This window comes from Anopheles maculipalpis, chromosome 2RL, assembly GCF_943734695.1.
Source record: "Anopheles maculipalpis chromosome 2RL, idAnoMacuDA_375_x, whole genome shotgun sequence".
Classification (NCBI taxonomy): domain Eukaryota; kingdom Metazoa; phylum Arthropoda; class Insecta; order Diptera; family Culicidae; genus Anopheles; species Anopheles maculipalpis.
The window spans coordinates 53,355,169-53,369,099 of record NC_064871.1 but is presented as its reverse complement, the minus strand read 5'-3'; the positions used below and the strand labels follow the sequence as shown (position 1 = coordinate 53,369,099).

The window sequence follows — 13,931 nt, the reverse complement described above, 5'->3', positions numbered from 1 at the left end:
TATTGGCAAGTGCATTAAACTGTGCTGTGGTTGTGTAAAAATGTAAGCAATTAAAGAAACCCAAACCCCCGCTGGGTATCTTGAAAACACATAATGGTCCACCGTTGGCTAGTGGGGGTTAGCTTTTTTGGGCCATCAATTAGTGATGTTTTCTCCTCTTGGCCAAACCTCATACGCATGCAAAGTGGGGGTTTTTCTTTTTCGTGTTCACATTTGTGTGTATGGATCTGTGGGGCTATCAAAATAGAAAATGATGTAGTGCAACGTGCTAAGAGCGTGATTCAATAGAAGAAAAACAGAACTCCCTTATCGAAACCACGTTTTTATCAGTGTAACCAACTACTGAAGCTAGGCTGCTAGTGCCCTTACAAGCGAAAAAAAAAACATCAAAGTGTGATTCGTTCGTTGTGCAATCACATGATCCGACCTAAAGTCGGAGCTCTTTAGAAGTAAGATGCTTTCTAATCAATAACACTTTATCAACGAAAGTGTCTTAACTGTAATTCCTACAAGATCATCTTGCAAGGGATTTCGAGGTATTAAGGGCATGTGTGAAATGTCAGAGATAGAAGTAGAAGAAAAGGAAGCATGAGTTAAGCAGGCAGGCTGACGTAGATTATTGATTTTTCCTTCGGAGTCGCATTACCTGGTGCGTGTGTGCATGTAGTACGTGGGTATGTGTGTGTAGTGCGGTTCGAGGTTTGTTGTGTACAGTTTTATGCAAAGCTTTGTGCTTAGAGCGATATATCTGAGCTACGTGACGAACGATGTTCCACGGGCACCATTTGTTTTATTTTGTGTAATTTAGTGTCTAACGCACATTACAAAACCCAGTCTTAGTCATCGGCACATGTGTTTGGGCTGTTAAAAAAGTGCAGGCTGATAAGTTGATAAGGAAGTTATAGGGTCAGTGTGAGGTAAAGTTTGTGGCGAAGTCCAAGGTGATCGAGTAGGCTGTCAGCCTGGGTAAGAAAACTTAGTGTCATTCGCATGAATATCCCCTTTTTTGTAGAACTGTGGAAATTATATGTTTTCCTCATGTTGCTAGGATAAAAAATAACATAGACGCACACGAACGCAGGTTGCGATCGTTTAACTCATATTATTGTGTGACGTATTATATGTGAGGTCGTGTTGATTATTTTATGACGGTATGACCAGTTTTGAATGGACCAGAGATCGCTGCGTAATTTAAAACGACCGGACAGTAATTGATATGTTTGTTATGAACTATTTCCTTTCGCACAAACACAACCCCAACAACGCCATCGGTACAAGCCAAAGCTTACTAGATTGTAATCTTGTCCTTGAGTACACGTGCTGCACGTTCAGCATAGAATTTAGAAGGAGTAAATTGTTTCAGTTCTAAATTGCTGCTAATTGTGTACAAACGAAACAACAACCATATTTCTTTTAGAATCCCTGCCGGCGGACACGATGTCTACATTGCGCTATGAAATAGATGACAGCCTCGATGGTGGCATTCAGCAGCAACCAGCAACATCCGGTTGCAAAAGTGCGCTGAATGCTGCTCCAGGCGATGAGCTGTTCAACAACATGATGGGTGCCGACTTTAGCATAAGAAAGCGTCGCGTATGGGCCCCGGAGGAAGTGTCACTCGCATCCGAAGATATCGATTTGCTGGACGATGATGATGATCTAGAGGAGGAGGAGGACGATGGCGTAGGATGCCCGTTACCATCGACGCCGGAAGATAATCAGCTGCTCGAGGCAGAAATGACGGAAGTGCTGAAGGCCGGCGTCCTCTCGGATGAAATTGATCTTGGTGCATTGGCCCACAATGCGGCCGAACAGGCGGAAGAGTTTGTGCGCAAGGTGTGGGAAGCGTCGTGGAAGGTTTGTCACTTTAAAAACCTGCCGGCCTGGCTACAGGACAACGATTTCCTACACAAAGGACACCGGCCACCGTTGCCTTCGTTCAGCGCTTGCTTCAAATCGATCTTTCGCATACACACCGAAACTGGTAACATCTGGACGCATTTGTTGGGCTGTGTGATGTTTATCGGTGTGGCCGCATACTTCCTGACGCGCCCGTCGTTCGAAATTCAGCTGCAGGAGAAGCTTATCTTCCTTACGTTCTTCATCGGTGCGATCATTTGTCTAGGATTTTCGTTCGCGTTCCACACGCTGTGCTGTCACTCGGAGATGGTTGGCAAACTGTTTTCAAAGTAAGACTCACGCTACAAAAGCGATGTTTCAATTAGTGTGCACGACCGTAATTTGTTTCTCCACTTGTTGTCTAGACTTGATTACTGCGGCATCGCTCTCCTCATCATGGGTTCGTTCGTACCTTGGCTTTACTATGGGTTTTACTGCCACTACAAACACAAGCTGATCTACCTGACCGTAGTCATTGTGCTCGGCATAACTTCGATCATTACTTCGCTGTGGGATAAGTTTTCGCAACCAAATTTGAGACCGCTTCGTGCAGGTGAGTATGACAGGAACTTTGGACAGCATCAGACCAGACCCACTTGACCCTTTCGCTTTAACCTTATGTATTTGCTATTTTAGGAGTTTTTATGAGCTTTGGTTTATCCGGAATTATCCCCGCTATACATTATGTTCTGATGGAAGGATGGTTTAGCAAAATTTCTCAAGCAAGTCTGGGCTGGCTTATACTGATGGGACTGCTGTATATTCTTGGCGCCCTCTTCTATGCCTTGCGCGTCCCGGAACGGTGGTTCCCGGGCAAGTGTGACATTTGGGTAAGTGTGTCTGTTCTAAACTCGGTCTATATGTCTCTCTGATTCTATATGTGGCTAAACTTCAAGAATTTCAAATCTGGGATAACTTAATTATTACATATGTTAGTAGACAATTGGTTGGCTAGTTTGCTTACTAGATTTACTTCAGTATAGTACATAGCTCATGTTTAATTGCAAAAAAGGAAAATGTAAGTATCGATTATGTGTTGGTGCTCGCCAAGATCACACACAAAATATCGAGGATAATATTTAGTTGATTGAATCTGAACGAGATCAATAAACCAAATAACAAAGCAAAGCTGGAATATCTATGTGGTGAATCTTCAAAGAACACTTACAAGCAATGTCTAGAACAACAAAGGAAACGTCACTTGATCACAAAATATGGAAAGGAACTGTACTTAACTAAGCCACTTGTTCCCTGTTCAACAAAACTAGTCAATCAGCCCGGTTACAGGGCTACGCAACATAACTCCGGGGTATATCTGAACACCAGGCAGTACGCTTTTTCGGGATGCATAAAAACATATTCAAATTTGACGGCCAATATTTTTCAGAGTTGAGGCATTTCGGGGAATGTAGCAAGCGTTTTTGTTGGAGGCGCTCCGCGAAGATACTGATCGATGGTGCGAAAAGATCTAAAATACTCAACATTGCACATCAGTTTATTCTGATCTGAATTCTCTGTAGTGCATCGATCTCGTTGGTTCCGATGAAAATCTTAGCAAAGATCGTCCACGTACGCATCCCAAAAGGCGGCGAGGATTCTGAGGCATTCCTTCAGAAAGAATGAAAGCGAACAGTTGACGCAGCTGCGAGGGAAATGAAACAGCATCCTGGAGTGCTTGATCACACTTGACATCGTCTTGCAAAAGTCCGGCTGCAGTGGCTGCCTTCTGAAAGGAAGCACAAATGGTACGTTCTACTGTCCGTAGATCCATAAATGACGTTGGACCCTTTCGATAGCACAACATTAATCGAAGGCAGTACCGTTCCATCTGCGACATAGGACAGTAAACCATCCACTGTTTCGCAGGACCGTTGTACCACAGCAGTCGTTTGGTTGGCTTTGCAAAACGATAATGTACCGGAACTTCTTGAAAGGTCAATGTGCGTGAGGCTACATCTACATAAGTTAGCATGATGTGCTGTAGTGGCATGTGCTGGGAATCTCGCCGGACATAGAAGCTTCACCGATCAGGGACCCTCACGGGTTAGGCCGCAAACATTTTAGATATCATGAATAAGGAGAAACTGCACATCCAAGTAGGGGTAAAGTCTACTCTAGTCTGCGGCGTCGGGCTTTCCCATACAATTTGTAAGGAGAAAAATTTTACACCCAAGTAGAGACGAAAACCACGCTTTGCCCATTGCCAAATTTGTATAGCAAAGCTTCTGTGTTGAAGTAGGGCCATATGATGATTCTATTCTCGGACATGAAGCTGGTTGGCACTAATTTTACAAATAGCAGCGCTGTTCGTATCACCAGACAAGCTGGGGAATGATCCTGGCATGGAAAAGGTTAAGAATTAATTCAAGCGTCCGGTTGGTATCTTGATGTTTGGCTTGGGGTTGTTGAGGTTTGAGGTTGAGGCATCTAAGTGTTTGAACATGTTGTCTGTTTTCATTGACGTTGGTTATAAAGAATGACTGATATTTATTTATTTACAATTGATTATGACGGTACAATGCCGTATTGTCTGTTATTTATTTATTTATCTAGTTAAAATTTACGGTTGTTTAAAAATTTCGAAACCACGAAATATTCAGTTCCGATGCACCACAAGGATAATAGAAATAAAAAAATAACAAAGATAATACTGGAATGACTTCAGTCGGAAAACTGTAGAGCTGGACAAGACTGTTAATTTTTCGGAAAAATAATGCTCCTACGAATAATACTTTAGTCCTCTACTATGAATAACTTGCAGTAATTCTACATATGGAAATCGTATAAGAGTATTTTATAATAGATTGCACAAGGTGTAGCACAGTCAAATCAAGATGAAGCCGTCTCCATGAATGTAGCCTATATTTGCTTGAAAAGTTTTCATTAAAATCGCTTTGGAATCAGTGGATATCAATTCAACTTGTTGATCAATATAACAAAGTTGAAAAACATAAGGTTATTGACAGTAGAGCTACCAAATATGGATCGAATTTGCACTCTGAAGTTTTTATCGGGATTATAAAGGACCACGTGCTTTCTTAGGTGAAAGATAACTTCTTTACAGATCGAAATGTTGTCTTACGTGTGGAATTCCGTATCACACGTCAAATCCGATCCAAAGATAGCCGATGCTTTAAGTTAAGGCCTACGCCAACAATTTATGATTTGTTAAGGCCAAAGCCTCCCCAAAGTTCTGGACATTATATCGTTTGATTATTCTAATTTAAAGTTGACGCATACACCTGCAAACAACCTTGCTCTCCTGCTCCTGAAATAGAAAATAAAGAATTCTTGCTTACGGTGTGATCTTGAGCTTTTTATTGTCAAAAATGAGGACCTTATCAACATAAATGCGCTCGAAAACGTTGATATTACCACTTAAATAAACATTTTCGCGCTCTGCCACACGCTGTATATGATGCACGTTCTTGATAACTTTATTCATGAGGACAATACAAATTTCTTTCTCTATTTTCATTACAGTTCCAATCGCACCAGATCTTCCATGTGCTTGTGCTGGTGGCCGCGTTCGTGCATTACCACGGTATAAGTGAAATGGCAATGTATCGGGTAACGGTCGGTGAATGCGATATTCCTCATCAGCATCCCGCTATCAGCTTCTAAACATGCTAACTCATGGTAAGCGAGCGAGCGTAACAACAAGCAACATCGAGCCCAACATCCGATTCCTAAACCGATTGATGGAACATGTTTTACATCACACACACACACACACAAACGCTCATACAAAGATACACACGTACAGTATATTACAACATCTCAGTGAAGCAGAGGAAATCATAACGCGACCGGGTCGGATTTTTTGGGGAAACTTTCTATATTGAAAGGGAGTGATGAAAACATACAGCAGCGCGCACCCACAGAAGGATAATTTATTGTAGTGTTGTATTACGGGATGGGAGGGTGTTAGACGTTTAAATGCAAATTTTGCCTTAACATATGAGTAGTTTTTGGTTTGTTTTTTGCTTTTGCAAATTGAGCTTTTTTGCAATTTGGAATATTATTTCACAAAACATAAACAAACACACACACATAAACACGCATATTTTCAGTTCAGAACCGGAACCGTGTTATTAAATTTACTATTAGCATTACGGGGGGATGAAACAACAGTTAGATTTACAATTGCATACACCCTTTGAATGAATGGAATGCGCAACTTTATCAGTAAGTATATCAAACAAAAACCAAAACATAGACATATTCATCCTACTACCAACACACTTGGGTACGTCGTCGTGTCCGCTGCCAGAAGACACAGTTTAGCTCCTGACCAGTAGTAGCCAACGTTACGTAAAACTTTTCAATTAACCTTTACGGCTGTATACACTCCCCCGGGTATGATGTTCATTTTTAACGTTGTATAACTTTTTATTGAGCAAAATCATTTAATCAAAATATTTACGTTTAATCTCTTGAAGATTGCATAAAAGCAAATTAAAACAAAAGCCATATTTATTTTCGATTTATTTGTTATCCATTTTCCCTACAATGACGACGGTATCATACCGGGATTTTCAAGTTTCATAATAAAACTTTAATATTTTCAGCGATAGTCATAATCTTGAGATGAAATTTGCACTACAGCTGCATAAATAAGAATTCTTTGCCTTCATGAAAAAGCAATGCTCTTAAAACTTATTTTAATAAAAAAAATTCTTTGTCATTGAGTACGGTGGTCCTTCCCTTTTCGAATCATGCTATGTAACTTTATTTTTATTTCGTACTGAGGGCCAGGCCGTATTCGTAATTGCTATGTAACGAAAAATGTTAACAATATCGTTGCATCTATTCTAAAAGACAACTTTATTCCTTACCGGTGTCATCTGGCCTTTGATATGTTGCGTAGAGTTAATATGTTTTTTGCAATTATATTCCAAATCATCCTCTGAGAAAACAAAGACTAGAGCTAAACATATTAAAGTTTAAAATGAAAAACGTAACGGTTACTCTGAACGGTCACAGGAAGCACTTCTTCATTCGCATTGTGAATGACCGATGAAAGCATTCCAACGGGAACTGACGAGTGGCTACGGGTTGATGATAAGAGTCGAACGTAGCCTTGCTTGAGTGCTAATCAATGCCGGCGTTATGAGTATTAAGTTTCACATACAACAACACAAAAACACAACACAATGAGAAACAACATTTCAATGGAGACGCGCATGTTGGGTAGAAGCAAGTAAAGCAACAAGCAACCTCCCCCTCATTATCATGTATTCTTCGTACGTTATAAAAACATGTGGCAACAAAATTGAATTACCAATTCGTTTTATTTTCAAAAACAAAATTGCAATCCATTTCGGTACTGTAATCGTTTAAAATTGATAACAAATTTAAAAAAACACCGAGTTCGTATTTGTACACCTGGTATTACTGAATACATACGTTAGCAAGCGAATCCTACATACAGAACTGGGCGTAAATAAAATGTAGATATTGGTAAGCATTCATCAAAACCAGTTAAACTATCCCATTACACAATATGAAAACATTCTCGTACAAGTTCATACAAAAGCAAAGGGATGAACGGAAGGCATGTAATAGTAACATCATCATCATAATGCTTCCGTGCACCAAATATCATCGGCTATTTGGCCCTCATGGAAAGTGTAATTCTGTACCACAATTCTTTGCTACGTTGCTGGTGGGGTTGTGTTGTATGTTTGAAATTACTAAACAAAAAGATAACAAAGTCGGAGCTAAAGACAACAGACAACAACAGGGTAGTGATGTAAAATCAATCTTCTGGAATACAAAACGATGATTTTGAACAGGATTGGGGTTTGGGAGGAATTAAAAATTAAATGTTTAACCATTAAGTAAGGCTAAACCAATTATTACAAAACAGGCACATATACACACACACACACCAAGACAACACACTAAATGGTAACACGGCAAAATGTACGAACTATGGGAAAAGTTAAATACAATTCATGTGTACCGGTAAACAGAACCGTATCTGCATTATGTTTTGTTTTAAGTAGTAGATGACAAGAACCGTGCATAATGGTGGCCAAAAAGAAAGTATCGGCACTGATCATTAGCACAAGGTGGTAGTCTATTATCCTGAATTAAGCCACCACGCAAAAAATCATTCTCACAAAGCATTCGTGTCGTATGCTCGTAAAATTTATGAAGCCATCGTCGTATAGTACACCTTTGGAACAAGGTTAAAAGGTCACTTGTTTGTTTTGTTACTAAAATGGTTATTTACTTACTTATCAGGCGCTACATGGACGGTGAGGACGTTGATACAATTCGTACAGCTCGTCGTTGTAGCGGCTCCTCCATTGTCCTTCCACACATACACGGCCAACAATCCTTCTGAGCGTCTTCCTCTCAAACGCGGCTAAGAGGGCTTCGTCTGTTTTGGACAGGGTCCATGTCTCAGAGGCGCTTCGACCGTCGCGACAGGTTGCTTCATGTGAGATGTTTCCTCATGTTGTAGAATGACATCACCCCCACGTAGTTCCGGATTTCTTAGTAGGGCCGCTGATGGTGCCATCATCAATTTGGTCTTTGCCTCGTTTATCTGCAACCCGAGGTTTTCTGCCGCCTGCTCGCTCCTTTGGTAGGCCTCTGCTATCTGGGAGAGCCGCAGACCAATGATGTCTATATCATCAGCGTATGCCAGGATCTGGGTTGCGAGTCACGGATGGCCCTCACTAGCGCCAAGTTGAATAGGAGACAGGCGAGCCCATCTCCCTGGCGCAGGCTCTTATTGGTAGCAAAGGACCCTGAGAGTTTTCCATCCACCTTCACCTGGCATGTGACACCTGGTCATGGTCATTCTAGCATAATACATGGTCATACTGAGCATAACTACATTAATATAAGTGACAGGATCTTTAGGACGGAGACTAGGACCCTCTGCAACCATCGAGCACTGGAACAAAAAGTTTGTTCTTCAAACGATCTTCTTCACCAAAGAGAGTGTAGTTTCGGGGTTTCCGAGATGAACTAGCAATCTTTCTTGTTTAGACTGATTGAGGATAAAGTCGACAATCAATTAAATTTTACCACTGGGCTGGTTTTTATCCATCTCAAAACATCCGGGATGAAGATCAATTCTTTATTTCTTGTTTCTTGTCGATTTTAGTTTATTTCATCCAAATATTTCATACAAATTGCAGTTCCGTTCGACTGGTACGCTTTCTCTCATATAGAACATGCGCCGGCATCGGAATATACGTGTCCACACACGTGATGCCTGGTGATCATCATTGTTGAAATCGGTCAACGGTACCACGGCGCGGAAAAGAAAGAACAATCGTAAGTGTGTATAAAGAGTACAGTAGAAAAAATAAAATGCCAATAGGATTGTTCTATTTGCCACCGTCGCATACAGTTTCAGGGCTTTGTAGCTTTTTTCTTAATGAGCGCGCGCCCAACTTTCTCCCTAATTATTCTTTGCGTCACAAAAAAACTGGACTAAAAACTCCTTTCCGTATTTCTCTCATATAATATGTTCCTTTCTTATATTCTTATACCCTATATACGAGAGCTTTCGTATATGCTTTTTGTTTGTTTTTTTTTTCTATTTTAATGCTGAACCGAATCTTCTATATTTTTGATGGAGGAAAGTTTTAACATAATGCTATACAATATGTAATTCACGATGATTTCATTATATTCGAGCGCAAACACTCACACGCTAATAACAAAGTAACATAATATAAGGTCAAATATTTAATATTTGATAGAACAATATGGATTAATTACAACAAAAAAAAAAAAAAAAGGGAAATGAACAAAAACTGCTTCCACAGATTCATGCACAAAATCTTCGTAGTTTCCTACACTAAACAGCCAACAATAGAATGTAGTAATATAGCGAACGTTGACAATGCTTCCAACAATGTGTTTTGTTATACTTCTTCGCTAAAAAAAGGGGTATGTTTTTATGTAAGGGATGGTAATAATATTAGTATCTAATCAAAAGGGTGGAATTGGGAATTTAGATGCTTCCTAACGCCTTGCTATTTTTTGAAATGGTTCGAGCTGATGAGTTCACCTGATTGTGATCATTTTCACATCACTGTTTTTCTCATGTAGGTCCTTTTTATTTTGTTTTCTTCTTGTCCGTGAAATATCGTTCACCGCGAGCCACGGATGCAAATAGAAGGTAATATTGTTCCAAACACAGACAGACAGACGGCTACAGAGACGGTTTTATTCGTTGATCTAGGGCCAAACGTGCCAACTCTTTAGACCAACTCTTGTAAGGCGAGTAAAGACTGGCGTAAAAATTCGTACTGTCCTTTGGCGTGCTTAATTTCCAGTTCTGCCAGATCGGTCAAACTATAAAACAGAGATAAAAGGTGAGTTTATAAATACGATCAGTGTAGTTAGTATGTTCACACAATGGTTTAAAAACATACCTTTTCTTAAAGGCAGCCACACGGCGCAACCTAAAGCTGACCAGTTCCTCCTTACCACGTGCCGACATGGATTCAAACTTTTCGCACGCTTGCGTCTGTGCACTTTCCGCCTGGGGATGAGAAAATTGAAATATGAGATGTTGTAATCTCCGACACATTGGTTTACAAACACATTCACAAATATGCATGCATCGTTTTTTTAGTGTTAAAAAACCATGTTCCCACCTCCTGCACTTCCAACGGCTATAGCCGGCCATCGTGGAAGAAAGCATAAAAAGAGAGAAAGAAGCGTAGACAATCACGGTGGGCAGAAAGATAGAAAGGAAGATGTGAGAAACAGTGTATTATCATACAATTATTGGTTGATATCGATTGCGATGCGTGGAAGAGTGTCGTGTAAGCTAGTGTGAGGTTTCGTACAGTTGTTATCAATAATGATTCCAAATATTAAATTATTAATGTGTTATTTATAACTTATACCTGCTAAAAATCCATAAAGATTAGCAAGAGTCAGTGTTCAAAAGTATCCACAAACATCGGCTTAATCAGGATTATGATGTAGACGAAGCAGTTTGTGGGATAAAACTGGTCGAGATGCGGGTAGCAGTTAACAGAAAGGGTCAAAGCCACACTTAGTACGACTGTGCGATCGTCTTCACTCCAACGTCTTTAAATTAAAAACTTAAAGGCAATTAAGGCTCCAAAACGAGGATGCCGAGCAATATATATCAAATACAATATGGCTTGGCTCTAATTGATGTCTCATGAATTTTCCTCGATTCCTCGACAAAGCTAACCGTATGTTGGGTCTCATCATACGTTTCTCGTCTATTGTCCTTGATCCGCTATGTCTGAAGGCACTGTACTGTTGCTGTAGGTACGATCGATCTTCAAATATGATTTTCGGTTTGGTCACCAGCTGGGGCGACGGCGATTGCTAGGATAGCGCGGGTTCGAGCATTTTGGCACTCGTTGGCCACTCGCTTCTCACTCGCGACAGCGGCCACTCGCCGCTGTCGCCTATTAGCCCTAGAATCACTGCAAACCAATCTTTCCCACATCCAGTCCTCATTTATTGCTGAACTTCTGTCCAATTCCATTGAGGCTCCTTTCCTTCTTTCCTCTATATCTCTTTACGCTCCTTCCCGTCGCCTGCGTGAGAGACCGTCACTTCACATCCCGACGTTTAAGTTGTTAATAAATGACCCCACATCAATATCTAGAGCAAATCATAAGATGCTTTCAGATCTTTTGGATGATATAAGAACATGTTGCTGTTGTATAAAACATTCTTCTTCTACAAATTCAAGCCTAGATATAGTTTAGGGAAAAATATACATTAAATCAGCTTTCAGAAGATAATGGTAAGGCCGGAAACAAACAGGTTTCTTACATTTTTCTAAACGGTGCCTTTTTGAGCTCAGACAAACAAAACAAGTGACATAGTTCTGATTGAGAAATCGAACGAAAGTTTGTAATTGAGTTAAAAAATTGAAATCGAAAGACTAGTCATGTCAAGATGCTGTAGCCGGATCCCAATTTCATAAAGTTAGGGTACTTGTGGTACGTGATCGAAATACTTTATAGACATCAGGTTGCAGAATGATTGAATTAAGAGCTTAGCGATAATTTGCGTAATTTGGTGTAGTATATATTTGATAGCAATTTGTCAATTATTTCGTGCTTGAATTTGTTGCGAGAGTTTCGACCTGTTTTAAGCCCTTTAAGGAGTGGATAGGATGGAAGTAGAGTAACAGGAAAAGCCGAAATGATTGTGGAAGTAAAATGAGCAACGACATCATCAATAGTTCATGTTCAGTGTGTATAAAAGTTCAGTCAGTATGTAATAGTGTCTTATGCGTCATATCCAACCCTGATGAAGAACAAGTCCATATTGAATCCAATTAGTTAGTTATTAAAAATTCTTACCGCGTGCACATCCTTATTTTTTGCCCGTGCCTTTTCCAAGTTCCGGTTAGCCGCTTCGTACGCCGCCAAGCAACGTAAACGACGAATGAGCAATGCTTTCGCTGCATTACTATCTCGCTGATAGTACCGTAGCGTATCGCCTAACTTAAGGTCTTGATCGCTTGCGACTCGCCCCTCCATGTTCTGATATAAAATAGTGAAGCAGATTAACGAAACTGTCGAACCGTTGAGAATGAAAGCAAGGCAAATATTTACCCTAATTTTCTCGAAAATGTCCGACGTTTTTGCTAGAAACTTTTCCATCGATCCGTGATGCTCTGCGGTCGATAGGGCCAACAGTTGCGACGAAATGCGCACATGCGAATCTGCCACATCCTTGTGTTTGTTGGTCATTTTCTCCGTCCGTATGGCGGCCTCCTTCAGGTGTCCATGGTATTCTCCCAAAAACTGCAGCTCATGCTCGAAGAAATCGTTCACATCCTTCACCGTAGCGCCAAGGTAGATTTCATCGGTAGTTTTTCCGATGCTTTTCACCAACCCACCAAAGATGTCGATCTTTTTCTTCATCTTTGCGCATAGATCCTGATCGTACACGAGGAACACCTTTAGGTGTGAATCTTCCCGAAACACGGGATGTGAGGCAAGGCGCGTCAGGAAGACTTCATGCATCGCGACAGTCTTTTTGAAGGTGGCTAAATATTCCGCTTCCAGTTCTTGCTTCATCTTTTTGAACTCTTCCTTGGTCATGTTTCCTTCGCCCTCGCCCAACCGCTGCAGCTTTTCGCGCGATGCATCGAAATCGGGTCGCGGTGGGCAGGGCGGTATAATGTAGCCCGCATATTCCTCGTTCTCTTCGAAGCGATCGTGCAGCCAGACGAATTCTTCGTGCTGGCGAACCACTAGAAAGTCCGGCTTTTCAAACCCGGGCAGGTTGGTGCGTGTGTGGACGGTAAATTTGACACGTTCCTTTTCGCTCAATGCATCGGAAATGTCAACCTAGGGGATACAGTTATTAGCTGTGGTCATTAAACAGTAACAATCGCACTCGTTCGCTAACAAAAGAAAAGAGAGAGGAATGACTCACCAGAAGTGAATTTTCCGGTAGGGCACCAGTTGAAGCAGTAGTTGATCCACCAGTCTCGATGGATCCCTGCCGAGAGCCCGTGATGGTTTCGGGTGGTGCAGTGGTGCCGACGTTCGGCTGTGACGATCCGTTTTCTTCGATTCCATCCTGTGAAAAGTAGCAGAATCATAAGAAGAGTCACAATACCGCCCACCCAGTGCTCTTATCACTGTGCGTTCCATAATGCATAAATGAATGCCACGCCAGCACGACAGCATTATTTTCTGCCCGTACTTACCATCATCTTGATAATTCGTTATGTTTACTGTACACTACCCGTATCGTTTTCTCTTGCTTTAGGGATGTGCCGTGGGAAACAGAACCACTAATCCGTAGAGGCAAAAACCAAATGCAACTAATTTGATGAATCAGTGCAGTGCAGTGCAACACGGTATACACTGCCGGGGTACGCGCTTCGATTGCCAACAAAAATTATCAACAACTGAAAGAAATGACTAATTTGGCTTCACACCACTAAGCATTCCATCAAGCGGTTCACGCAACTGGGGGTGGGTTTCGCTTTAACGACTTGGGAATAACTATTTGCTCTACTATGTTCACCCTACCGTTGT

The 13,931-nt window shown here is 41.1% G+C and overlaps 4 protein-coding genes across 4 annotated transcripts in view; 1 reads left to right on the top strand and 3 right to left on the bottom strand.

The window, feature by feature from the left end:
- LOC126558417 (leucine-rich repeat-containing protein 58) overlaps positions 1 to 13,931 on the bottom strand; it is a 289,270-nt gene that overhangs the window by 148,912 nt on the left and 126,427 nt on the right. The window lies entirely within an intron of this gene.
- Positions 1 to 13,931, bottom strand: part of LOC126558623 (probable dimethyladenosine transferase) — a 232,181-nt gene that overhangs the window by 129,550 nt on the left and 88,700 nt on the right. The gene's annotated exons all lie outside the window — the stretch shown is intronic.
- Positions 1,410 to 5,658, top strand: LOC126558107 (adiponectin receptor protein). Its single transcript, XM_050214060.1, has 4 exons — positions 1,410 to 2,189; positions 2,265 to 2,452; positions 2,536 to 2,729; positions 5,383 to 5,658. The coding sequence occupies exons 1-4, from the start codon at positions 1,438 to 1,440 to the stop codon at positions 5,521 to 5,523; spliced, it is 1,275 nt and encodes a 424-aa protein (XP_050070017.1). The 5' UTR covers positions 1,410 to 1,437; the 3' UTR covers positions 5,524 to 5,658.
- On the bottom strand, positions 10,047 to 13,603 carry LOC126567262 (sorting nexin-6). Its single transcript, XM_050223493.1, has 7 exons — positions 13,598 to 13,603; positions 13,321 to 13,467; positions 12,492 to 13,232; positions 12,237 to 12,419; positions 10,533 to 10,550; positions 10,308 to 10,417; positions 10,047 to 10,227 (listed from the first exon to the last, which is right to left on the bottom strand). The coding sequence occupies exons 1-7, from the start codon at positions 13,601 to 13,603 to the stop codon at positions 10,134 to 10,136; spliced, it is 1,299 nt and encodes a 432-aa protein (XP_050079450.1). The 3' UTR covers positions 10,047 to 10,133.

Coding starts and splice junctions, on each gene's coding strand:
- LOC126558107 (XM_050214060.1), top strand. CDS start 1,438: ATGTCTACATTGCGCTATGAAATAGATGACAGCCTCGATGGTGGCATT. Junction 2,190..2,264: donor GTTGGCAAACTGTTTTCAAA/GTAAGACTCACG, acceptor CTTGTTGTCTAG/ACTTGATTACTGCGGCATCG. Junction 2,730..5,382: donor CGGGCAAGTGTGACATTTGG/GTAAGTGTGTCT, acceptor TTTTCATTACAG/TTCCAATCGCACCAGATCTT.
- LOC126567262 (XM_050223493.1), bottom strand. Junction 13,233..13,320: donor TACCGGAAAATTCACTTCTG/GTGAGTCATTCC, acceptor TGTATCCCCTAG/GTTGACATTTCCGATGCATT. Junction 12,420..12,491: donor ACATTTTCGAGAAAATTAGG/GTAAATATTTGC, acceptor ATTTTATATCAG/AACATGGAGGGGCGAGTCGC.